The sequence below is a fragment of the Choloepus didactylus genome, chromosome 8, assembly GCF_015220235.1.
Source record: "Choloepus didactylus isolate mChoDid1 chromosome 8, mChoDid1.pri, whole genome shotgun sequence".
Lineage (NCBI taxonomy): Eukaryota > Metazoa > Chordata > Mammalia > Pilosa > Megalonychidae > Choloepus > Choloepus didactylus.
Genome location: NC_051314.1, coordinates 98,265,466 through 98,290,995, shown reverse-complemented (window position 1 = coordinate 98,290,995; position 25,530 = coordinate 98,265,466). Strand labels below are relative to the sequence as shown.

At 38.2% G+C, this 25,530-nt stretch overlaps 1 protein-coding gene across 1 annotated transcript in view; it reads right to left on the bottom strand.

Moving 5' to 3' along the window:
* Positions 1 to 25,530, bottom strand: part of CPNE8 (copine 8) — a 252,147-nt gene that overhangs the window by 167,006 nt on the left and 59,611 nt on the right. Inside the window, exon 4 of the mRNA XM_037845646.1 lies at positions 13,591 to 13,694. Coding sequence (XP_037701574.1) covers positions 13,591 to 13,694 — 104 coding nt within the window. The remainder of the gene's footprint in view (positions 1 to 13,590; positions 13,695 to 25,530) is intronic.

The following is a 25,530-nucleotide window of genomic DNA, read 5'->3' as shown; positions in this document are numbered from 1 at the left end:
AGGGGTATAAATCTCCCTGCAACATGGGACATGACTCCCGGGGATGAGCCTGGACCTGGCACTGTGGGATTGAGAAAGCCTTCCTGACCCAAAGGGGGAAGAGAAATGAAACAAACTCAAGTTTCGGCGGCTGAGAGATCTCAAATGGAGTCGAGAGGTCATTCTGGAGGTTATTTTTATGCATTATATAGATATCCTTATTTAGTTTTTAGTGTAATAGAATAGCTAGAAGGAAATATCTGAAACTGTTGAACTGCAATCCTCGATTTTTGAAGAGGACTACATAACTGTATAGCTTAAATGATGTGACTGTGTGATTGTGAAAAACTGGTGGCACACACTCCCTTAATCCAGTGAATGGACAAATGAGTAGAAATAAGGGTGACAAAAGTAAATGAATAATAGGGAGGAAAAAGGAGTCTGAGATGTTTTGGGTCTTCTTTTTAACTTTTTTTATTCTTATTCTTATTTTTTGGTGTAATGAAAATGTTCAAAAAATTGAGTGTCGCATCCTAGAGTAATTTGGGCAGATAATAAAAAATATATTTACAGCCTCCCCCTCCCCAGCCCCGAGGATGTGGGGGAAGGTGTGGATGTGTTGGACATCCTCACCTGGACTGGTGTTGATGCTGTCACAAACACTGGGACTGGCGGTTTGATGTGCTGAGCCCTTGAGCATGGGACTTGCCCTTATGAAGCTCATTACCACAAAGGAGAGTCTAAACTTGCATGTAATGGTGCCTAAGAGTCTCCCCCTGAGTACCTCTTTGTTGCTCAGATGTGGCCCTCTCTCTCTCTAACTGAGCCAACTCGACAGGTGAACTCGCTGCCCTCCCCCCTATGTGGGACCCGACTCCCAGGGGTGTAAATCTCCCTGGCAACGCAGAGTATGACTCCCAGGGATGAATGTGGACCTGGCATCGTGGGACTGAGAGTATCTTCTTGACCAAAAGGGGGATGCAAAATGAGACGAAATAGTTTCAGTGGCTGAGAGATTCCAAATGGAGTCGAGAGGTCACTCTGGTGGACGTTCTTATGCACTATATAGATAACACCTCTTAGGCTTTAATGTACTGGAATAGCTAGAAGTAAATACCTGAAACTACCAAACTCCAACCCAGCAGTCTGGATTCCTGAAGACAATTATATAATAATGTAGATTACAAGGGGTGACAGTGTGATTGTGAAGACCTTGTGGATCACACCCCCTTCATCTAGTGTATGGATGAGTGGAGGAATGGGGATAAAAACTAAAGGACAAATGGGGTGGGATGGGGGGATGATTTGGGTGTTCTTTTTTCATTTTTATTTTTTATTCTTGTTCTGGTTCTTTCTAATGTAAGGAGAATGTTCAGAGATAGATTGTGGTGATGAACGCATAACTATGTTATCATACTGTGGACAGTGGATTGTATATCATGGATGATTGGTATGTGAATGTATTTCAATAAAACTGAATTTAATAAAAAAAATCAAAAAAAAATTGAGTGTGGTGATAAATGTACAACTATGTGATGATGTGAACAACTGTACACTTTGGATGATTGCATGGTATATGAACATACCTCAATAAAATTGCATTTAATAAAAAAACCATTCTAAAAACCATTTACATGTATCTGTTGGCCAATTTACAGACTGCTGCATTCCTCAGCATTACTGTTCCCCCAAGGAATTCAACTAACTATCGCTTTTTAATAGCTCACTGAAATTCTACATGTATAGAAATCAGCAGAAATGCTTTACAAGATTATAAACTAATTGCCTAGTTTAATATATACAGCTAAATAAAAAAGTTTATAAAGTACAGATGTAGATTGAAATTCTTTTTGTATCATTTGCTTCTAAAGTATCCTCTGTCAAAAAACTGTTACTTGGGAAGATGGCGGCATAGAAAGGAGTGGAAGACTGTTAGACCCCCCCCCCCCGGAACAATTCATAAATGACCAAAAAACTAGTAAATAACCTGGAATAACTGCAGGGAGACAAACGTGACTGTCCACTCATCATCCACCAACCTGAATTGGGAGGAATGCCTGAGATCACAGCATAAAATCTGTAAGTAAAACTGCGGACCCACACTAAGAGCCGAGAGCCCCTCCCTCACAGAAGCCTTGCAGTGCTAGAGAGCAGCACTCTCTCAGCCCAGCTCCAACTGGGGTTTTAATGTTAACTGCTCAATACAGACAGCAAATTATCAACAAGCAAACAGAAGCTTTTGGTGACACCTGACCTTGGGAGAGCTAGGGGACATATCTGTCTCAGGACAGGGAGCCCAGAGGATTGGGTGCTATCTCTGGCTAAAGGGTGAACCTGGGAGCTTTTCTGTCCCTTTCTCTCTCTGTGGAGAAAACCTCAGCCATTTTCAGTCCGCAGTGCTTTGCAGTAAAGACAGCCTCAGATATTTTAAAATCAAAACACTGTGACCAGCAGAGTCACAGAAACAAAGAAGTTATTGATATGCAGCTGACCTCTCTGGAGGGGTTATAGCTTCCCAAGAGGAACCAGAGGGGCCCAGCTCTACTGCCTGCCTTTCTGGAACCAGACCCCAAAGCCTGGGGGAGGAGAAGCACAGGCCACACCCTCTTACACCAGCTGGTGACAGGCTGATAGGTGCACCTGCCGGGCAGAAAAGCACAGGTGTGTCAACCCTCTAAGAAAAACCATCAGGGAAACCAGATACTGAATATTTCCTCCTTCTGTGACCTGAGCCTGTTCTCGTCTGCGAAAACCTGATTGGGGTGGCGTACGAGGTCAGATGCCTAGACAACAGAAAACTACAACCTACACTAAGAAAAATGAAGCTATGGCCCAGTCAAAGGAACAAATGTACACTTCAACTGAGATACAGGAATTTAAACAACTATTGCTAAAACAATTCAAAAAGTTTAGAGAAGATTTCACAAAAGAGATAGAGGCTGTCAAGAAAACACTGGGCATACATAAGGCAGAAATCAAAAGTTCAAAAAAACAACTAGCAGAATCCATGGAAATGAAAGGCACAACATAAGAGATGAAAGACACAATGGAAACATACAACAGCAGACCTCAAGAGGCAGAAGAAAACACTCAAGAACTGGAGAACAAAACACCCGAAAGCCTACACACAAATGAGCAGATGGAAAAAGAGTGAAAAAATATGAGCAACGTCTCCGGGAACTTAAGGACAAAATGAAATACAAGAATGTAAGCATCATTGGTGTCCCAGAAGGAGAAGAGAAGGGAAAAGGGGCAGAAGGAACCATACAGGAAATAATCAATGAAAATTTCCCATCTCTTATGAAAGATATAAAATTACAGATTCAACAAGCGCAGCATATGCCAAACAGAATAGATCTGAATAGGCCTACGCCAAGACACTTAATAATCAGATTATCAAATGTCAAAGACAAAGAGAGAATCCTGAAAGCAGCAAGAGAAAAGCAAACCATCACATACAAAGGAAGCTTAATAAGACTATCTGCGGATCTCTCAGCAGAAACCATGGAGGCAAGAAGGAAGTGGTGTGATATATTTAAGATACTAAAAGAGAAAAACCACCAACCAAGAATCTTATATCCAGCAAAGCTGTCCTTCAAATATGAGAGAGAGCTCAAAATATCTTCCAACAAACAGACAATGAGAGATTTTGTGAACAAGACACCCGCCCCACAGGAAATACTAAAGGGAGCACTACAGAGTGATAGGAGAAGACAGGAGCGCGTGGTTTGGAACACAATTTTGGGAGCTGGTAGCACAGCAATGTAAGTACACTGAACAAAGATAATTACGAATACGATTGAGTGAGGAAGGTTTGGGAGCATGTAAGACACCAGAGGAAAGGAGGAAAGATAAAGACTGGGACTGTGCAACTTGGTGAAATCTAGTGTTCAACAATTATGATAAAATGTACAAATATTTCTGTTACAAGGTAGAACAAGCAAATGTCAACCTTGCAAGATGTTAAAAATGGGGAGGCACTGGGGGGAGGGATGCAACCAACATAAACTAGAGACTGTAACTAACAGAATCATTGTATTATGCTTCCTTTAATGTGACAAAGGTGATATACAAAGGTAAATGCAGATAAGGGGGGGATAGGGGAAGCATGCTAGACACTTAACATTGGTGGTGGTGTCTGACTCTTTACTTTGATTTAAGGTTACTTTTCCTTTTGCTACTTCCTAGCTGTCATTTTTTTTCCTCTTTCTTTTGCCTCTCTACCTTCTTTGACTCTCCCTCCTGCCTTGTGGAAGAAATGTAGACGCCCTTATAGAGATAGTGGTGAAAGTGGTGAACCCATAAATATGTGACCATTCAGAGAACCATCGATTATTTACTTTGGATGGAATGTATGGTGTGTGAACAAAACCATCTTAAAAAAAAAAATGGGTTGATGACAAAACCTTGAGGGCAATATACTGAGTGAAATAAGCCAGACACATAAGGACAAATATTGCAGGGTCTCACTGATAAGAATTAATTATAATATGTAAACTCATAGACATGAAATATAAGGTACCAAGATATAGGAAGAGGCTTAAGAATGGGGAGCGGCTGCTTAGTATGAGCAGAATGTTCAACTAGGATGAACTTAAATGTTTGGAAATGAACAGAGGTAGCAAGATGTGAGAATAATTAACAGTGCCGAATGCAGCATGAATGAGGTGGAAACGGGAAGCTCAGAGTCATATATGTCACCAGAAGGAAAGCTGGAGGTCAAAAGATGGGAATGTATAAAACTGAATCCTATGTGGGCAATGTCCATGATGAACTGTACAAATATTAGAAAACTCTTCCAGGAACCAGAACAAATGTATGACAATACAATTAGAAGTTAATAATAGAGGAGCATATAGGGAAGAAATATATACCTATTGCAAACTATATACTACAGTTTGTATTATTTCAACATTCTTTCATAAACAGTAACAAATATACTATACCAACACTACGAGTCAACAATTGAGGGGGGTTGGTTAGGGATAGGGGAGGATTCAAGTTTCCTTTTCTTTTTCTTTTTTTCTTTTTCTTTTTTTTCCATCTTTCACTTTATTTCTTGTCTGGAGTAATGAAAAGGTTCTAAAAATTGAACAAAAATTAAGTGCAGTGATGGATGCACAGCTGTATGAGGGTACCAGGGGCAACTGATTGTACACTTTGGATCTTTGGATAATTGTATGGTATCTGAACAATCCCAATAAAAATTAAAAAAAAAAACAACAAAAAACTGTTACTCGGTCTCTCACCCGATAAGTGGTATATGGACTATAAAGCTCTTGATCCTCAACCCTGCATGGTTTTCCAACCCCCTTCTTTTGGTAACAGCACCTCCTCTCCTGCTGACATCATCTCTTAACCCCTTGATCTCGGTGGGGCTGTCAGTCAGTATGCTCAGGGTGCTGCCACCAATGCACAGTGGGGAGTTGGGAGGGTAGAGGGTGAAGACAGGACCAATCAGCCAACCACAGAGCTCACTCCCAGGGCTTGAACCCTGGCTGCATCAGTTAGAGCCCTTCCACTGGACTGACAGAAGTTAGGGGAGAAAAGTACTTAAAAAAAAAAAATTGGTTTCCTGAATTGGAAGGATATGAATCTCTGCCTTTTAGCAGTCATCTTCCTTTCTACAAGGGAAGAACCTGTCTGTAAAATGAATCCAAGCACAGATAAGCAGAGAAGAGATAGGAAGGAAGAAAGGAGGGAGGTGGAAAGAGTAGAGGTATGTTGGGATAGATAGGAGACAGAGAGACAGAGGAAAGAGAGAAAGATGAAAGAGAAAGAAAAAGGAGAAGGGAGGAGGGGAAATGAACAAAGGGGGGAGAAAATTTGTATTCCTGGCACCAATGACTTTTAGTTACAACTGGAGTCCCAAGTGCCTAATATTTTTCTTTCGAGTCTTTAATGTCCCTTCCAGCAACAAAAGCCAGTAAGTTGCCTTTTTCATTTGACCTAGTTTGAGTTAGTTTTCTGACACTTGAAAACTCTTATTCAAAACTCATGGGAGAACCTAAGACGGCGGCTAGGTGAGACAGGGCAAAAAAACACCTCCGTGAAAAATACTAGATAAAGGCCAGAAAGTGACCCAGAACACCAGTTCCAGCGATGCACCAGCTGGACAAGGTCTGCTAAAACCACAGTGACTGTGCACTTGGTGAAACCGGGAGTCTGCATTCTGAAATGAGTGAGTAAGCCGGCTGAAAGTCCCACAGCCATGCTGCAGTGTGGGGAAACTGCAGGTTGGCATTTGGAGACAGACTAGTTTAAAAAAAATAAAAATAAAAAACCCGGGAGCGGCTGCAGATACGGCAGTGAGAACCACACAGTGAAGCCTCGGTGTCTGGCGTGAAGGATAGCCCTCCCCACACCCACTGCTGATTGTCCCAGGGACAGAGGGACAGAGGGGAGAGCCAAAAGAAGAAAGAAACCGCACCCCTTGCAGCTGGCTTCCCGGCGTGCTGGCAACACTCCTGCCCGGGGCCATACCCACAGCCCAGGGCCACGCCAGGAAACCCAGTCTGACGGGGAGTGTATCCCACAGCATCACGCACATGCCACAATATCGGCTGTGGACAGTGGCCTTGGGTGCACCCACAGCTAGTTGTCCCAGAGCTGGGAAGGCGGAGCTGTGCAAAAATTGGGGGTTGAGACGCCCCATTCAGCCATTTTTGCATCAGGCTGGAAGCACCCCTGCACGGCCCGGCAGCCCGGGGCTTCCCTTGGGGGAAGGCGCGCACTTGTGACGTAGCAGAGCCTTCCCTCAGCAGAGGTCCTGGAAGATCACAGCTAGCAAACAAAGCAAATGCCAAGAGGCCAAAAACAACAGAAAATCTTAAAGCATTTGCTAAAACCAGACAACATGGAGAACCCAGTCCCAAACACCCAAATCAAACAATCAGAAGAGATACAGTACTTGGCGCAATTAATCAAAGGACTACAGTCAAAGAATGAGAGCATGGCACAGGATATAAAGGACATGAAGAAGAACATGGCACAGGATATAAAGGACATAAAGAAGACCCTAGAAGAGCATAAAGAAGAAATTGCAAGAGTAAATAAAAAAATAGAAGATCTTAAGGAAATAAAAGAAACTGTTGGCCAAATCAAAAAGACTCTGGATACTCATAATACAAGATTAGAGGAAGTTGAACAAAAACTCAGCCTTCTCAAGGACCACAGAACAGAAAATGAAAGAAAGAATGGAAAAAAAAAATTGAAAAAATTGAAATGGATCTTAGGGCTATGGCAGATTAAAAAAAGTCCAAATTTAAGACTCATTGGTGTCCCAGAAGGGGAAGAGAAGGGTAAAGGTCTAGAAAGAGTATTCAAAGAAATTGTTGGGGAAAACTTCCCCAACCTTCTACACAATATAAATGCACAAAGCATAAATGCCCAGCGAACTCCAAATAGAATAACTCCAAATAAACCCACTCTGAGACATATTCTGATCAGACTCTCAAATACTGAAGAGAAGGAGCAAGTTCTGAAAGCAGCAAGAGAAAAGCAATTCACCACATACAAAGGAAACAACATAAGACTAAGTAGTGACCACTCAGTGGCCACCATCGAGGCAAGAAGGCAGTGGCATGACGTATTTAAAATTCTGAGAGAGAAAAATTTCCAACCAAGAATACTTTATCCAGCAAAATTCTCCTTCAAATTTGAGAGAGAGCTTAAATTTTTCACAGACAAACAAATGCTGAGAGATTTTGCCAATAAAAGACCTGCCCTACTTCAGATACTAAAGGGAGCCCCACTGACAGAGAAACAAAGAAAGGAGAGAGAGATATAGAGAATTTTAACAGACATATATAGAACCTTACATCCCAAATCACAAGGACACACATTTTTCTCTAGTGATCACGGATCTTTCTCCAGAATAGACCATATGCTGGGACATAAAACAAGCCTCAATAAATTAAAAAAAAAAAAAAAAAAAAAAAACTGAATATATTCAAAGCACGTTCTCTGACCACAATGGAATACAAATAGAAGTCAATAATTTCTGATTTGTAACTCCATTATTTACTTCCTACAGGATATAAAATACATAAACTCTAATGACAAATCAGTGGTTTTGGACTCAATGTAAAATATGTAATTTTTGACCAGAACTATATAAAGGCAGGGGAATGGAAGAGTATAGGAACACAGTTTATGGGTCCTACTGAAGTTAAGTTGGTATGAAAGAAAACCAAGATTGTTATGTATTTAAGAGGTTAAATTTAAGCCCCACAGTAAACAGAAAGAAATTATCAGAGAATATCACCATAGAGATGAAAAGTAGAGTACGGGTTATGAGAAGTGGGGGAAGGGGCAATGGGGAGTTAAGAAATGAGTGTAGGGTTGCTGTTTGAGCAACCTGAGAAATTTCCCTTCAAGTAATGGATGGTGGGAAGGTGACAGCATTGTAACATTCTACATGTGATTAATCCCACTAATGTAATGCTAGGAAGGGGGTGGAATGGGAAGATTTACGCTGTATGTATGTTTCCACAATTGGAAAAAAAAGACAGTCTAAATAGATGACAATTGAAGGCCAAGGATGATCCTGGGTGGGATCTGAGGATGGAGGACAGGAGGCTCAAAGGGACACAGTTGGGACATAAGAAAAAAACAAAAAAAAGGCAGAAATATAGAATGTAAGCTTTGTATCAATGTTGAATTTCTTGAACTTCTTAGCTGCGCTTAATGGGATTGCATAAAAGAATGTTCTTGTTCATGGGAATTGTACATGTGAATTATAGTGTTTGTTCAAGGATGTGTGCAGCTGGCTCTCATATGTTCAGAAGACAGAGCAATAGATGATGGATGATAGATAAGGAGGGAGGGAGGGAAAGAAAGAAATGGCGGTGTGACAGCATGTTAAAGTTGTGGATCGGGGTATCAGGGGAGGGGGGTCAGGGTTTGCAGTGTATGGGGTTTGTATTGTTTTTGCAACTGTTCCTGTAACTTTGAATTTATTTCAATATAAAATTAAAAAAAAAAAACTCCAAATTCTTATTCAAAACTTTTCTATCCCACAGGGAGCAGGGTAAGTAAGGAAACTAGCATTTCAGAGTATGGGCTTCACAAATGTTAACTACTGTTTATGGAAAACTTTGTACAGTACAACTAAGCGACAGCAAGTACAGACTTTGGATCTGTTTCACTTTTCTCATCTGCAACATGGGCGTAATAAGGCTAACCTACCTCACAGTTTAGTGTGATGATTAAATGAGTCTGTAAATTTTATGAGATATAATAAATATCATACAACATTTAGTGCAATATCAGGGACAAAGTAAATGGTATGTAAATGTTACCTACACAGGGAATGATATAATCAAGCAACTGATAAAAGGAAAAATATAAATGGGTATAAAGATGTAAAAATGTTTGACAACATTACTAATTGAAAAAAACAATAAAAGAAACCAAAGCCAAAAGAAGTTATTTTTCATCAATTTGTTAAAGGTTTTGTTTTTGTTTTAAATGACAATGCCTTGAATTGGTAAGGCAGCAGGAAAATAGGCCCTTCTCATATACTGTTAATGGGTGCCTAAATTGAAACCGTACCTCTCTATAGGGTAAAATGGCAAAATATGTATTTAGCCTAAGAAAATCATTATTTTTAGACACACACATACACATAAATACATAGCTGATTGATCAAAGTGCTATTTATAGCAGTAAATTTTTAAAATAATCTAAAATAACAGAATTTATTCAATAAATTTTAGAGTAACATATATGTAATACCATGTCACATGTTACTGAAAATATTTTGGAGCAGTTTACAGTAGTTCTCTGGGTGATGGGGCTTGGGATTAAAGAGTTTTTTTTTTATTTCCTACTTCATAATTTTTTTTTATTTTCCAAATATTCTACAATGAACATATATCATCATTACTGGTAAAAACACATTGCTAAGATAAATTTTAAAAACCAATCACAATTAGGTTTAATAGAGCCACATAACAAGGGAACTGTTAAACTGCTTACTTATTTAGATAGATACGCTAGAAAATTATAACATAAAAAAAAAAAGGCTGCTCTCTCAGGTTAAAAGTGTTATGTGAGATAATCCAATGAATGGGAAATCAAAAGGAATTAATTAAAGTGATATCAAAGATACTACATGAACTAAGAGAATGTCCTTGCTGCTTTTCTTGATAATCTTTCCCATGTAACACTTTCTGGCCCCAATTCTTTGAATTTTTCAGAGATCAAAATTCAAATAATGTTATTTGAATCAAATTTCTGAATTCAACCAAATAAATTCAAACAGTAAAATGATACTTATTTTGTAATATGCTTTCACATTTCAAATACTACACAACTTCTGTGACAAATACTCCAAATCTGAGGAAAGAGCAAGTTGAAGAAGTTGAAATACATAAATTTATCTACACTAATTACTCTTACCTTATATATCTTTTTGTAGCTCTCAGATAAATATTCAATAATACAAAATGCCCCCATCCTAGTGAAACACAAATGCCTGGTGCTTATTTAGATAGATTTAATATAATCCATCAAATAATTATATTCACTGTGCAGTAGAATACTTCAACATATACTTTCATCACTATTAGACAACAAAGGCAAAAACAGAAGTAACTCAGTTGGGCATTCATTATTCTTAATTTTCATAAAATTTTAGCAATTTAATTTTTGAACCATTTAATTATAAACCATTTTAGACAAAATCTGTCTCAATATTGGACAGCACAGATCCCTGAATATATTGGCTAAACTTTGTCAGCCCAGTTTTCTCATGTGTAAAATGGGATAAAAACCTCAAAAATTTCTTGGGTGGATTAAATATGATTATAAATGTTGAATGACTTTCTTACAAATTGTAAATATAGTAATAATATTACTACTACACAATTGCCTCTTTTTATCTTTGCTCAGAAAATATATACTAACAAAACATGTAACTCTATCATCAAACATAAGAGAAGTACCTTAATTTCTATCAAGGCCACATCTAACTTCCCATGCTAAGCATTCCAAGTTAGCTTGACAAGCACATGATATGAATATTAGGCACCTACCTAACATTCAGAATCCAGATATTCTCATCTGGATTAACTAGTTTATCAAAGTAATTCTTGAAATGCTCTTCACTGCAATGAGGCCTGACTAGCACTGAGTTCAGTAGAACTACATTTCTTGAACTGGACACTCCACTGCTGCTAATGCTATTTAAAATCCATTAGCTTCCACCACCTTATCTTCAGGAGAGATGAGCAAGGAATCACAACCCTCTGCATAAGAAGCCTTGTAGACATAATTAAATTTTTCTTTAGCTTCCTCTTTTCTCCAAAACGACTAGTCCAGCTCTTTTTATTTCTGCTCATTATTATGTAAACATTTCGTTAGTATTCTTTTGAGAGCATAGTTTTCTTTCCTTTCATTCTACTTGTACAATTCTAGAACAACCACAATTAGGAGTATCAGGTGATGAATGATGAGTAGAACATGGACAAAACCATTCCAAGGAGAGCCAAAGTGAGGCAACAGTGTGGGAAAGAGGTTAAGTCGAGTCACCCGGCAGGAGGTCTCATGGTGGTGACAGAGGCTGTCAGCAGACAGCAAGGACAGCAAACGAGAGACAGTTCTAAAACTCAGACTATGAGTTCAAAGAAGTAAGAAAGGTTATAGGATCTCTATGTTGGTCTCAAAGAGGGAACCAGGCAGTCAGTGGGTAATCTTGTCCATTATACCTCATCCAAAATTTGACTCTGAATAATTTATCCTCTAAAAACACAAAAATATTATAAAAGATTTTCATACAAGGATGCACACTGCAGATTACATGTAATAGTAAAAATGGAGCCTGCCAAAATATCCATCAGTAAATGTTTGGTTAAATAAATTACAGTTCTTTCAAACAATGGAAATTATGCAATCATTAAAATGAATGAGATAGGTGTATATTTATCGTGGCATGGACTGATATGTGAAAAAAACATGTCATAGGAAAATATATTTACTGAGATTCCCATATGCAAAAATAATGTCTATATGTGTCTCTTTAAAGAAAAAGATCTGCAGGTATATTCACTGAATTGATTTACAGTGGTTGATTGTTTTGGATTGGGAGAACAGGGAAATTTCACTTTTTAAATGCCTACTTCATTTAAAGTCTACAATAAATACGTATTATGCTTAAATAAGAGAAAACAATACAGATGAATGAGAAAAGGAGAGAGAAAGAAAGGGATATAAAAAGAGAGAAAACAGTCAATCATGAAATAGTAGCTGGCTTCAGGATAAATTCAAGTCTGAAACTAGAGGGAAAAAATTAAGGAGGTACCATGCTGGTGTGAGAGAAGGAACATTCTTAAAAACAAATGCTACAAAGGCCCTGAACAATGAGAGAATTAAACCACACTCTACATGATTTTGATTTATATGTTTTTTTTTTTAACAACACTGTATGCAGTCTCCATGATAAACACAGTCCAGAAATCATTAAATTCTGCATTTCTTCTCATGAGCCTCATTTTTATTACTTAGAAGGGGGTTTCTAATAAATAGAAATGGGGACACAATAAATATTGTTTGATTATCATGATAAATACTTAGTACTCCTACAACTCTTGAAGGAAAGAGGCTGATACAAGATTCTCCTTTTTTAAAACAGAAGCACTGCCAGTTATTTCACTGGCATAAATTTAGAGGAAAATGAGAGATTAGACTATTAACAGTAGAGAACATTTTTTAACATTAGGAAGCAAATTATGACTTTCTTAAATTAGACTTTGATAGTTTTTGTTATCAACAAAGAATTTATAAATTGTGACAGAATTTATAAATTGTGACAGAATGGTCACTGTTTTCAGCTATTTAAAACAATATTTATCTTGTTTAATATTTGTGATGTTCATGAATCACATTTATGAACCAGTTTGATATATTAAGCAAATACTGTAACATATGGTAAACTTTTCCCAATAGATTTCCTTTTAACATAATCCAGATACTTCAACAATCACAATTTACCTCAGTAGAATAAAAACTATAGAATTAATAATAATCTATATTATTATTTATAATAATAATAATGATAATCAAACTGACTCCAGGGTTCTCTGTAAACAGGGAGAATACTTTAATATGCCTGATTCAGCCTCAAGTTGCTCAAATATTAAATGGGCTGGCTCTAGCATCCTGCAAAGATTGGATTAGATCACATCTTGGAAATATGGGGCCATCAAGGAATAAAAGGAAGCCATAGATAGGCAGAGATTACGTATCATACTAAGCTGAAAGAAATTTAAAGACCTGAGAGACGATCCATGGGAGGATGAGGCCACTATGGAGTACACGAGGAACTAGGAAGAAACCCACTGAGGCATACGACCATTTGACAGAATGTCCATATATACTGCCCAGCATTTCTACATGGTTAGACAGTTCACTGATTTATTCAACAAGCACGTATGCAAAGAACCTACAAACCACAAAGCAGTGCTAGGCTGTACTCAAGCCACACTCTGAATAGAATTAATACGGTTTCCTGCTAATATAACGTAGGACTCAGTGCAATAATAGACTTACAATACTAAAATTACCTTTAAAATTCAACTTTTAAAAAAAGCAAGATTTAATAGAACTTACAGGTCAAAACGAAGATTCTCTCTTTCTTCAAAAAAGTAATCCAGAATAAATTTTCTTACAAAATCAGGATTTAATGTATTGTCAATTACTTCCGTTCTTCCAAACTGTTGAGAGAGAGGGAGTAAAATCAAGCTTTGCATAGTTATGTACTTAGTATAAATACAGTTTCCTTAACATATAAGTAATAAATATCCAGTTTGATAAAATACAGCCCTTTAGAAAAAATTTTAAAGATCAAATCACCCTTCTAATTCACTTATGTTATTCGATAAATGAGCTATGAATTCATTCCGCTTTACCAGAAAAGCAGCTTCCCCTCAAAATTCAAATAACAAGCCATAATACTTCCTCCCTTCTTCTCCCCATTTGAAAGCCAAATCCCCTTCTAATCAAAAGAAGCTACTTCTACCTGAAATTTAAATTTATCATAAATCATTTTTGATTACCTAGTTTATAACTAGCCAGGCAATACACATTCTTACAACTGGAGGGGTCAAATTATTCATAACCTTCTCTCCCAATTTATAAGCTATGTTGCTTGGGAGAGCTTTCTCATAATCTATTACAAAATTTGTTTGTCAGAACAAAGAGTTGTTTTGTTATAACTCTTATGGAATCTAGACAGCCAACATGAGACTTATGATTTTTGCATGTTTCTAACCTAGTGTTTTGTACTTTAGCTTAGAAAAACAAGTTTCTCCATTTTCGGGTGGTGGAAACCAGGAAACAAGTCTCCACTTCTAGCCCTCCCTACTTTCAACGTGAAGGGACGATAAGCACAAATAAAAACTTTTCATCTCTTTTTTGTCCTTGACTCACATTCTGCCCCTCCAACTGCTACGGAATTCTAATGAAGGAATTTTAACTTAAGGTTCCGAATAGCATTATGCAATCAAGCATGCTGTCTTATCAGAGAAGTAACTTTTACTAAAGTTCATGGAAATATTATCTTTTAAATAGGAATAAGTGAACTGTGCTAATCCATTAAAAAGTGAAGGTCATGAGCTTTCCTAAATTTGATAACAAAAATAAGGAAAAAATATTGGTGATAAAGGATTTACTATCGCTACTGCCAACTAATCTCCAAAAAAAGAATCAGTTTGCAGTGGCTTCTGCTACTGGACAGTGTTTCATATCATGGAAAAATATTGTACAGACACATCATAACCCAGGTCACTAATTCAACATTTCAAAAATATCGAACATTTACTTTGAACAAAATAACAGCCACCATTTATTACTTTGTGTCAAGCACTTTTCTTTAAATACGTTCCTTTAAATCCTTATCATAACCTTGCAAGGTAGGCAGTATTAGTTCTATTTTACAGATGAGAATATTGAGGCAGAGAATCCCAACCTAAATCACTTTGGCTAAAAAAAAAGCTGCATTCTTTCTAATACTGTCCTCTCTTTCAGCATACAGCATGTTAGGTCCTGGGAAAGATTCAACAATGAGCTTCTCCATGGTTTCTAATTTTATAAGGGAATGAGAATAAGAGTATGTTCCCAAATAACCATTGGCAAGCAGTGCCCATGCACCCCAAAAGAGTAGAGCAGAAGTCAAAGAGCACATGTCTGAACCAGAGAGCCAGGACACTTCCAGAGCAGGGCACCACACTGGCAAATAGGCAACACTCTCAAACAGAAACATAGCTGGTACTCAAATTTCACATCATTCAAATCCCCCTGTGGATTTTAACCCAAATCCACACCCAGAGGGAAATTCAGAAGGTAGAATGAAATTCCCAGGTTAAGCCAGCAATTGAAGCCAGTAATTTCCTAGAGCCCAGGGTCCTTTAATACACCCACATGCCTGTTTCTTAGGGAATACTTGTGTGCCGGTTTGAATGTATTGTGTCCCCCAAATGCCATTATCTTTGTGGTCTTGTGTGGCGCAGACGCTTGGGTGCTGGTTAGATTTGCTTGGAATGTGCCCCACCCAGCTGTGGGAGATAATTCTGATGAGATGTTCCCATGGGGGCATGGCCCCGCCCATTCGGGGTGGGCCTTGATCTGTGGAGCTTTATAAATGAGCTGACTCAGGGGGAGGAAACCGAGTGCAGCTGGGAGTGACATTTTGAAGAGGAGCAAGCTTGCTAGAGAGGAACGTCCTGGGAGAAAGCCGTTTTGAGACCGGAGCTTTGGAGCAGATGCCAGCTGCCTTCCTAGCTAACAGAGGTTTTCCGGACGCCATTGGCCATCCTCCGGTGAAGGTGCCCGATTGCTGATGTGTTACCTTGGACGCTTTGTGGCCTTAAGACTGCAACTGTGTAGTGAAATAAACCCCCATTTTATAAAAGCCTATCCATCTCTGGTGTTTTGTATTCTGCAGCATTAGCAAACTAGGACAACTTGCTTGTCAGCAACACAGATGGCTGAGTATACTCTGCTATGTCTAGTGAGGATTAATATGTAGTCATTAGCTAATCATCCATAAATCATGACTACATCCATTACAAAATGTCTTCCAGTACATGGCCCTGAAATTGCTTTTGATGATAGCATCAGCAACCCAAATCCAGTGGTCACCTTTTAGCCCTCATCTGACTAGACCTCTCAGCAGCATTTGACATAGCTGTTGACTCCATCCTTTCTGAAGCACTCTTTACTAGCATTTTAGCTTTTTTTTTTTTTCTTTTTTGGACACCACACTCCCCTGTTTTACTCCTGTTCTCAGATTCTTAAGCATTCAAACTCTCAGTGTCAGGACACAAGTCTAGGCTACCTTCATCTCTATGTCGTCACTCTTCTATTAGATTATTTCATCTGTTCTTTTGGCTTTAAACACCATCTACACAATGATAACTTCCAAATGTATATTAGAAGCTCAGAGCTCATATATGAGTACAGCCTCATGCATACAATGGGCTTCTTGACATAAACAGTTGGCCCCTCAAAATTATTGTACAAACTTCAACAATTTCTTTTATACCACAACCACCACCTCAATTCCGATCCTTATTAATCTGCTATTTTTCAGTAAATGATGCCACCATCCACTCAATTACTCAGGCCAGAAATGGGACTCATCCTTCTCAACTCCTTTTTAACTCACTGTTTAGGATTGCTAAAGCTGCTGTAATGCAATATACCAGAAATGAACTGGCTTTAACAATGGAGATTTATTAAGTTACAATTTATAGTTCTTAGGCCATAAAAATGTCCAAATTAAGGCTTCAACAAGATCCAAATTAAGGCATCAACAAGAGGCTGCTGCTGACATACCATCCATATAATGGCATCCAGGGTTCCTCTGTCACATGGAGGGCACATGGCAACTTCTACAGATCCTTCTCTCCTGGCTTCTGTTCTCCCTAAGCTCTCCTCCAAAACGTCTCTGGGTGTTTCTCTCTTAGCTTCTCTGAGCTCCCTGAGTTTCACCTGTCTTTTATCGTCTCATAAAGGACTCCAGCAAAGGGATTCAGACCCACCCTGAACGGTCTGGGTCACATCTCCATGGAAACAACCTAATCAAAAGGTCCCACCCACAATAGGTCAGCACCCACAGGAATGGATTAAAAGAACATGATGTTTTCTGGGGTACATAAAGGTTCCAAACCAGCACACCCACCAACTCCTATTCAGTACTACCTCGTAAACTGCCAATCCCAACTCCAGAACACATCTCACAGATTTCCACTTACATCCTATCTCCTGTCATCGGTCTAATTAAAGCTTTCATCTCTTTCATAGACTACTCCAAGAATCTCCTAATTAATGTCTCTGCTTCTACTCTTGTTCCCCCTCTCCAATTCATCCTCCATATAGCATCTGGAGTAATCTTTTGAAAGGTGTAAACATGATCATGTCATTTCACCAGCCTAAAATTCCTTAATGGTTTCAGATGGCACTTAGAACAAAAATCTCTTTTCCCTGGTTTACAGGAGCTGGCTGCTGTCTACATCTCTAACATCACGGGCCCATCCTCTCTTTCTCCCTTCCCCACCACCTAGCCTTCCTTCAGATCCCAATACACACCAAACCCATTCCTATCTTATGCCCTTTGCCCTTGCTGTTTCCTCTTCCTAGAATGCTCTTAACCCCACACCTGCATGGCTGACCTGTCTGCACCCTTTAAGCCTCTAGCTACTCAAATGCCTTCTCTGAACACCCTATCATCATTTTCCCTCATAGCACCTAGTTTTTAATCTTAATGAAGAAACTTGTATCTTGGAATTATACATTTATTTGTTGGTTTTAGGTTTGCCCATTAAACAGCAATCAACATGTAGGCTTAGGACACACACATCTGTTTGACTTACAGTTATATAAAATTGAACAAATGATTAACTATGGGAGATCACAATATATTTTTCAGAGTTAAAAAAAAATCTAAGTAATATATAATAAATCAATTTTGCTTAAAATATAAGTTTGTGTGTTGTGTGTATTTATAGAGAAAAACAGAAGAATGTACAGCAGTATTCTAGTTTGCTAATGCTGCAGAATGCAAAACACCAGAGATGGATTGGCTTTTATAAAAAGGGGGTTTATTTGGCTATACAGTTACAGTCTTAAGGCCATAAAGTGTCCAAGGTAACCATCAGTAATTGGGTACCTTCACTGGAGGATGGCCAATGGTGTCCGTGGGAAGGCATGTGGCTGGTGTCTGCTCCAAAGTTCTAGTTTCAAAATGGCTTTCTCCCAGGATGTTCCTCTCTAGCAAGCTTGCTGCTCTTCAAAATGTCACTCACAGCTGCACTGAGTTCCTTCTCTTTGAGTCAGCTCACTCTGAATGGGTGGGGCCATGCCTCCATGGGAATATCTCATCAGAGTCATCACCCACAGCTGGGTGGGGCACATTCCAAGCAAATCTAATCAGCACCAAAATGTCTGCCCCACAAGACTACATCAAAGATGATGGCGTTTGGGGGACACAATACATTCAAACTGGCACAAGCAGAAAGTAGCAATTATCTTCTGTTTTCTTTTTCATAATTATTTCTAGGTTATCCTAATTTCTTGCAGTGAGTATGTTTTATTTTAAAAATCAGAGACAAAAAAATTTTAAGCAGTGTCCTATTTTCAAATCATTCTATTATGAAAAGTGAAAACTGGCAATATTAAGAGATCCACAGATGCTTTATAACTAGTGCAGCTCAAGGGAAATATGTTGGTTCCTTCCCAGAGGCTGGAATATATTAGCTATCAACCAAGTGATTAATCTTTTTGACTTGAAATATAATTTTCGTTTTAGCTAGTGCCTTATACCACTAAATAAAAAATGTCTGATTCTTTGGCAAATATGCAGTTGCATATAATTCTATGCAGATAATATGCATTTAAATTTTTGAAGAAAGACAATTATTAGTAATATTTATTGAAGCATATACCCAGAAACAGCTATATTAGAAAGAATTGCAACTTGGTCCTAAAAGGTCCTGTTCTGAATATCAACAGGAGATTGTCAGAAATGCCTACAAATCTGTTTAAAATAATTGGTAGCACAATGAACATATCCTAATATGTGCACTTTTATATAAGTATACAGAATTAAGTTTTCATTATCTCATAATCGGGAAAATGTTCTTTTACTTGCAAATTGTGAAAGCTTTCATCTAAAAAAGTATGTAAACTGTTAATTTTGTTAGAAATTAAAACATTGTTCCTTTTTAAACTTTAAGCAAAAAATAAAAACAATTCACAATCAAGTCTCTGAAAGTTGTCCTTTGTTTTATGCTTGCGCTAATCGGATAAATGAATATTTAACTTTTCCAATTTAGGAACAAATCTTGCAGAAAATGATCGAATGGAAATATTCTTGATTTCTAAATCAACTAATTGTTTAACTGCTTCAGAAAAGCAGTACTGGAAAGAACATTCAGTAGCTTCATCTATTTATGGCACAAAGCGGATGAAATCTGTTTTAAGTAAAATGTTCAGAAATGCTTAATATATTGTGAAGTGAAAGTAATGATGGAAAGAAGTCTTCTGAACTAATGCAATATTTAACTCATTTCTTATGTTAGAACTAAATTTTAGTAGCCATGATATACAGAAGACAAATTCTTCAGAGATTAGACAAGAAGAGTAAATAAACTGAGATCATGCAGACAGAATGTTAAGATAAATTTAATGCAAAAAGCTCAGTTTGAGGCAAGAAATATCCAACTGCATTATAGACACAATGCACAAGAAAAATAGGACCAAATATGAAGATTTACGCTCTTATATACTTCCTCTTGGGAGTCAAACCCTGGGCTCACCAGAGCATACACTGTGCTCTTCTTCTGAGGAAAAGAATTATAGATCTGTAATGTGACTCATTATCCAACACATTTTCTCAGAAATCAATTATCTGAAATTCAAATAATTATAAAATGACAACAAGAAAATCTGAAGGCTTTCTGTAGTTCTTAACATTATCATACATCAATGTACATGTAATTATAGATACAGACAGATATCTACGTACACACACACATACAGAAGTAGAATTACTTTTAGCATTCTGGTTTACCAAAAACATATTTCACATAAGGGAATTTCGTTTGCTTTTAAGAATCTTCCTCATTTTTGGAACTAATCTAAGTCATTAGCCACCAAAAAAGGACACATTTATCACGTCTCTAATTTTCATACGTAAAATAAAGAAAGGACTAAACTCCATCAATTTAAAAAGAAATTACAGTATTTTAGAACCTTAGTTAAAACATTTTTAAAACTAAATCACTCTCTAAAAATAAAAATATTTTAGCGAACTGCTTTTAACATGTTATTGCTTGCTGTCAATCCTGTGATTAATGACGTGTTTAACCATGTAAAGAAAGCTAGCTGACTCAACTTCTCCTGAATTTTCTCATTAGGAAATATGGGTTAATTTTATCAAATGCAAGTTAGTTAAAATCTTCATTTGTGTAAGACAAAATATTTTCTAAATGAATTAGGCAGATTACTTTAATCTACCTGATTATTTTAATGTACTTTACTTTATTTTGGATTATTACTAAATTTAATTGAAAATAAACTTGGAAAATGTAATGTATTCACACCAATCCTGAAGTCTTTCAATATTTAAAATCAGTTCTGCACACATATTCAACAAATGTTTACTGATATTCATTAAAAAGCAGGCTATAATGAATTTCATTCTCTCAAACTAAATTTTTTTAATTAAATTCAGTTTTATAGAGATATATTCAAACCATACAGTCATTCATGGTGTATAATCAACTGTTCATAGTACCATCATATAGGTATGCATTCATATTCATCACCCCTATTTTTTTTCCATATTTATGGAGATATATTCACATACCATGCAGTCATACAAAACAAAGCATACATTCAACTGTTTATAGTACCATTATATAGTTGTGCATTCATCACCAAAATTAATTTTTGACATTTTCATTACCACACACACAAAAACAATAAGAATAAAAATTAAAGTGAAAAAGAACAAAATAAAAAAACACTGGGTGCCCTTTTTTTTTTTCTTCCCCCATTTTTCTACTCATCCATCCATAAATGATACAAAGGGGACTATGGTCCATATGGCTTTCCCAATCACACTGTCACCAGTTATAAGCTACATTTTTATACAATCATCTTTAAGATTCATGGGTTCTGGGTTGTAGTTTGATAGCTTCAAGCATTTACTACTAGCTATTCCAATTCATTAGAATCTAAAAAGGGTTGTCTATTATTGTGCACAAGAGTGCCCACCAGAGTGACCTCTTGGCTACTTTTGGAATGTCTCTGCCACTGAAGCTTATTTCATTTCCTTTCACATCTCCCTTTTGGTCAAGAAGATGTTCTCTATCCCACGATGCCAGGTCTAGATTCCTCCCCAGGGGTCATATTCCACGTTGCCAGGGGATTCACTCCCCAGGTGTCAGATCCTACGTAGCGGGGAGGGCAGTGATTTCACCTGCCATGTTGGCTTAACTAGAGAGAGAGGGCCACATCTGAGCAACAAAGAAGCATTCGGGAGGAAGCTCTTAGGCACAAATATAGGGAGGCCTAGCCTCTCCTTTGCAGCAACAGTCTTCCCAAGGGCAAGTCCTGTGGTAGAGGGCTCAACCCATCAAACCACCAGTCCCCTATGTCTGTGAGCACATCAGCAACCATCAAGGTGGGGAAGCCCAACATCCCTGCATTCTGTACCAGCTCCTCAAGGAGGCTCTGCGTATTTTTTTCATTGTTTTTTTTTTTTTTTAATTAACTTTTTTTTAAATCAACTATATTAAAAAAAAATTAAAACAAACATACAAAAAAAAAACATTTCAAACAAACCACAAGGGAGTCCAACATGTTCCTATTCTACCCCAAGAAAATAACCTAATATAGCAACATTTCTGTGAACTTGTTCCTACCACACCCATCAGAAATTAACAAACCATAGTCATTCCCGGGCATTCCCAGAAAGTTAAATTTAGCCATGATAGCTTATCTGTTCTTATTGGGTTATAGTTACCCCTTCATTAATTGCTCTCTATTGCTAGTTCCCCTACATTCTACATTATAAACCATTTATTTTAGGAGCGTGTCATTTAACCTCCAGGTGTTTGTGAATTTTCTAAGTCTCTGATGGTTATTCACTTCTAATTGTATTCCATTGTGGTCAGAGAAGGTGCTCTGAATAATTTCAATTTTTTTAAATTTATTGAGGCTTGTTTTATGTCCCAGCATATGGTCTACTCTGGAGAAAGTTCCATGATCACTAGAGGAGAATGTGTATCCTGGTGATCTGGGATGTAATGTTCTATATATGCCTGTTAAATTCAACTCATTTATCAGATTGTTTAGGTTTTCAGTTTCGTTATTGGTCTTCTGTCTGGTTGAACTGTCTATAGGAGAGAGTGACGTGTTGAAGTCTCCCACAATTATTGTGGAAACATCAGTTGCTTCCTTTAGTTTTGCCCATGTTTGTCTCATGTATTGTGTGGCACCAAGATTGGGTGCATAAACATTTAAGTTTGTTATTTCTTCTTGCTGAATTGCCCCTTTTATTAGTAGGTAGTGGCCTTCTTTGTCTCTCATAACATCCTTGCATTTAAAGTCTATTTTATCTGAGATTAATATTGCTACTCCTGCTTTCTTTTGGCTGTAGCTTGCATGAAATATTTTTTCCATCCTTTCACTTCTAATTTCTTTGTGTCCCTGTGTCTAAGATGAGTCTCTTGCATGCAACATATTGATGGTTCATATTTTTTGATCCATTCTGCCAATCTGTATCTTTTAATTGGGGAGTTTAAACCATTTACATTCAATGTTATTACTGTGAAGGTGTATTTATATTGTGTAGAAGGTTTGGGAAGTTTTCCCCAACAATTTCTTTGGATACTCTTTCTAGACCTTTACCCTTCTCTTCCCCTTCTGGGACACCAATGAGTCTTATATTTGCACATTTTATTTTATCTATCATATCCCTGAAGTCTATTTTGATTATTTTGATTGTTTCCCCATTCTTTCTTTTGTTCTTTCATTTTCCGTTCTGTGGCCCTCAAGGTCGCTGATTCGTTGTTCAGCTTCTTCTAGTCTTGTACTATGAGTATGCAGAATCTTTTTAATTTGGTCAAGTTTCTTTTCTTTCCATTAGATCATCTTTTTTTTTTATTTACTCTTGCAATTTCTTCTTTACGCTCTTCTAGGGTCTTCTTCATGTCCTTTATATCTTGTGCCATGCTCTTCTTTATGTCCTTTATATCCTGTGCTATGCTCTTGTTGTTTTGTCTTTAGTTCTTTGATTAATTGCTCCAACTACTGTCTCTCCTCTGATCTTTTGATTCGGGTGTTTGTGTTTGGGTTATCCATATCATCTGGTTTTTTCACATGCTTTAAAATTTTCTGTTGTTTTTGGCCTCTTGGCATCTGCTTTACTTGATAGGGTTTTTTTTAGGATATGTAGGATTATTCAAAGACTAATCTCTATTTTGCAGATCTACAGCTTGGTGAAGTACACTTTCTGTAACTAACCAGCGGATGGTGTCCACGAATCACCTATTCCCCTCAAGTCAGTTCTCCCCAACTTTGTCTTTGTGGTGTGTGGGGGTCTGATTCTTGTGGGGTCCAACTGGTGCACAAAGTTTGGGTGTGTTGTTGGTATTGTCCACCCTGAATGTTGGGCATGTGTCTGAGCAGTTAGGGAGGGAGGGCAGCTTTAATAATCAAACCTCCCAGGTGTTCCTGGAGATTTAAGGGCATTGCAAGAGTCTAAACCTTCATTTCAGTCTCGCCACTGATTGTCTCTGCCGCTGACCCAGAAGTCCTTGGTATTGGCGTATGGTCCCTGAGATTTCCCAGTGGGTCCCTCTTCTAAGCCATGCCCTTCTAGGGATTCTGTTGAGGGAAGGCTGTGCTAAGTCACAAGTGGAACCCATCCCTCAAGGGAAGTTCTGGGCTGCCAGGCCTTGTAGGGGTGTTCCCAGCCTGCTGAAAAGATGGCTGAATGGGGCATGTTAATTTCCCCCCTTTTGCACAGCTCCGCCTTCCCAGCTCTGGGATAATTAGCTGTGGGTGTGCAAAAGTCTATTGTCCATGCCCAATACTGTGGCATGTGCAAGTGTTGCTGGAAACACTTCCTGTCGCACTGGGTTTTTTGGCGCAGCTCTGAGCTGTGGCTCTGGCACCAGGCAGGAGCATTCCTAGCCTGTTGGGAAGATGGCTACAAGGGGCATGGTTATTTTCCCCTTTTGGCTCCCCTCTGCCTTTCTCACTCCAAGACAATTAGCAGCGGGTATGCGAAAGGCTATCTTCCATGCCAGATATTGAGGTGTTCAGCACAGCCCGTTCCTGCCATGCTTTACTGTATGGTTCTCGCTGCCGTATCTGCAGCCCCTTTGGGTTTTTTAAAAAAGAACTAGTCTGCCTCCAAACACCAACCCATGGTTTCCCCACACCGCAGCATGGCTGCTGGTTCTCCAGCAGGCTTACTCACTCATTTCAGAATGCAGACTCCCAGTTTCACCAAGTGCACGGTTCCGGTGGATTTAGCAGACCTTGTCCAGCTGGTGCATCGCTGGAACTTGTGTTCTGGGTCATTTTCTGGCTTTTATCTAGTATTTTTCATGGAGGTATTTTTTTGCCCTTCTCTCCTAGCCGCCATCTTAGGTTCTCCCTCTATTTTTTTTTTTTTTAATTCAGTTTTATTGAGATATATTCACATACCACACAATCATCCATGATGCACAATCAACTATTCACAGTACCATCATATAGTTGTACATCACCCCAATCTATTTTTGAACATTTTCCTTACACCAGAAAGAATCAGAATCAGAATAAAAAATAAAAATGAAAAAGAACACCCAAATCACCCCCCTCATCCCACCTTATTTTTCATTTAGGTTTTGTCTCCATTTTTCTACTCATCCATTCATACACTGGATATAGGGAGTGTGATTCACAAGGTTTTGGCAATCATACTGTCACCCCTTGTAAGGTACATTGTTTTACAATCATTTTCAAGAGTCAAAGCTACTGGGTTGGAGCTTGGTAGTTTCAGGTATTTACTTCTAGCTATTGCAATATATTAAAACTTGAAGAGGGTTATCTATATAGTGCGTAAGAATGTCCACCAGAGGGACCTCTTGACCCCATTTGAAATCTCTCAGCCACTAAAACTTTATTTCGTTTCATTTCGCTTCCCCCTTTTGGTCAAGAAGATGTTCCCAACCCCACAATACTGGGTCCAGATTCATCCCCAGGAGTCATATCCTGTGTTGCCAGGGAGATTTGCACCCCCTGGGAGTCAGACCCCACGTAGGGGGGAGGACATTGAGATCACCCGCAGAGATGGCTTAGCTAGAGAGAGAGGGCCACATCTGAGCAACAAAGAGGCTCTCAGGGGGAGACTCTTAGCACAATTATAAGCAGGTTTAGCCTCTCCTTGCAACAACCAGCTTCACAGGGGCCAGCCCCAAGACAGAGGGCTCAGGACATCAAGCTATCAGTCCCCAATGTCAAACTAATTTTTGATCCATTATTAAAAATATC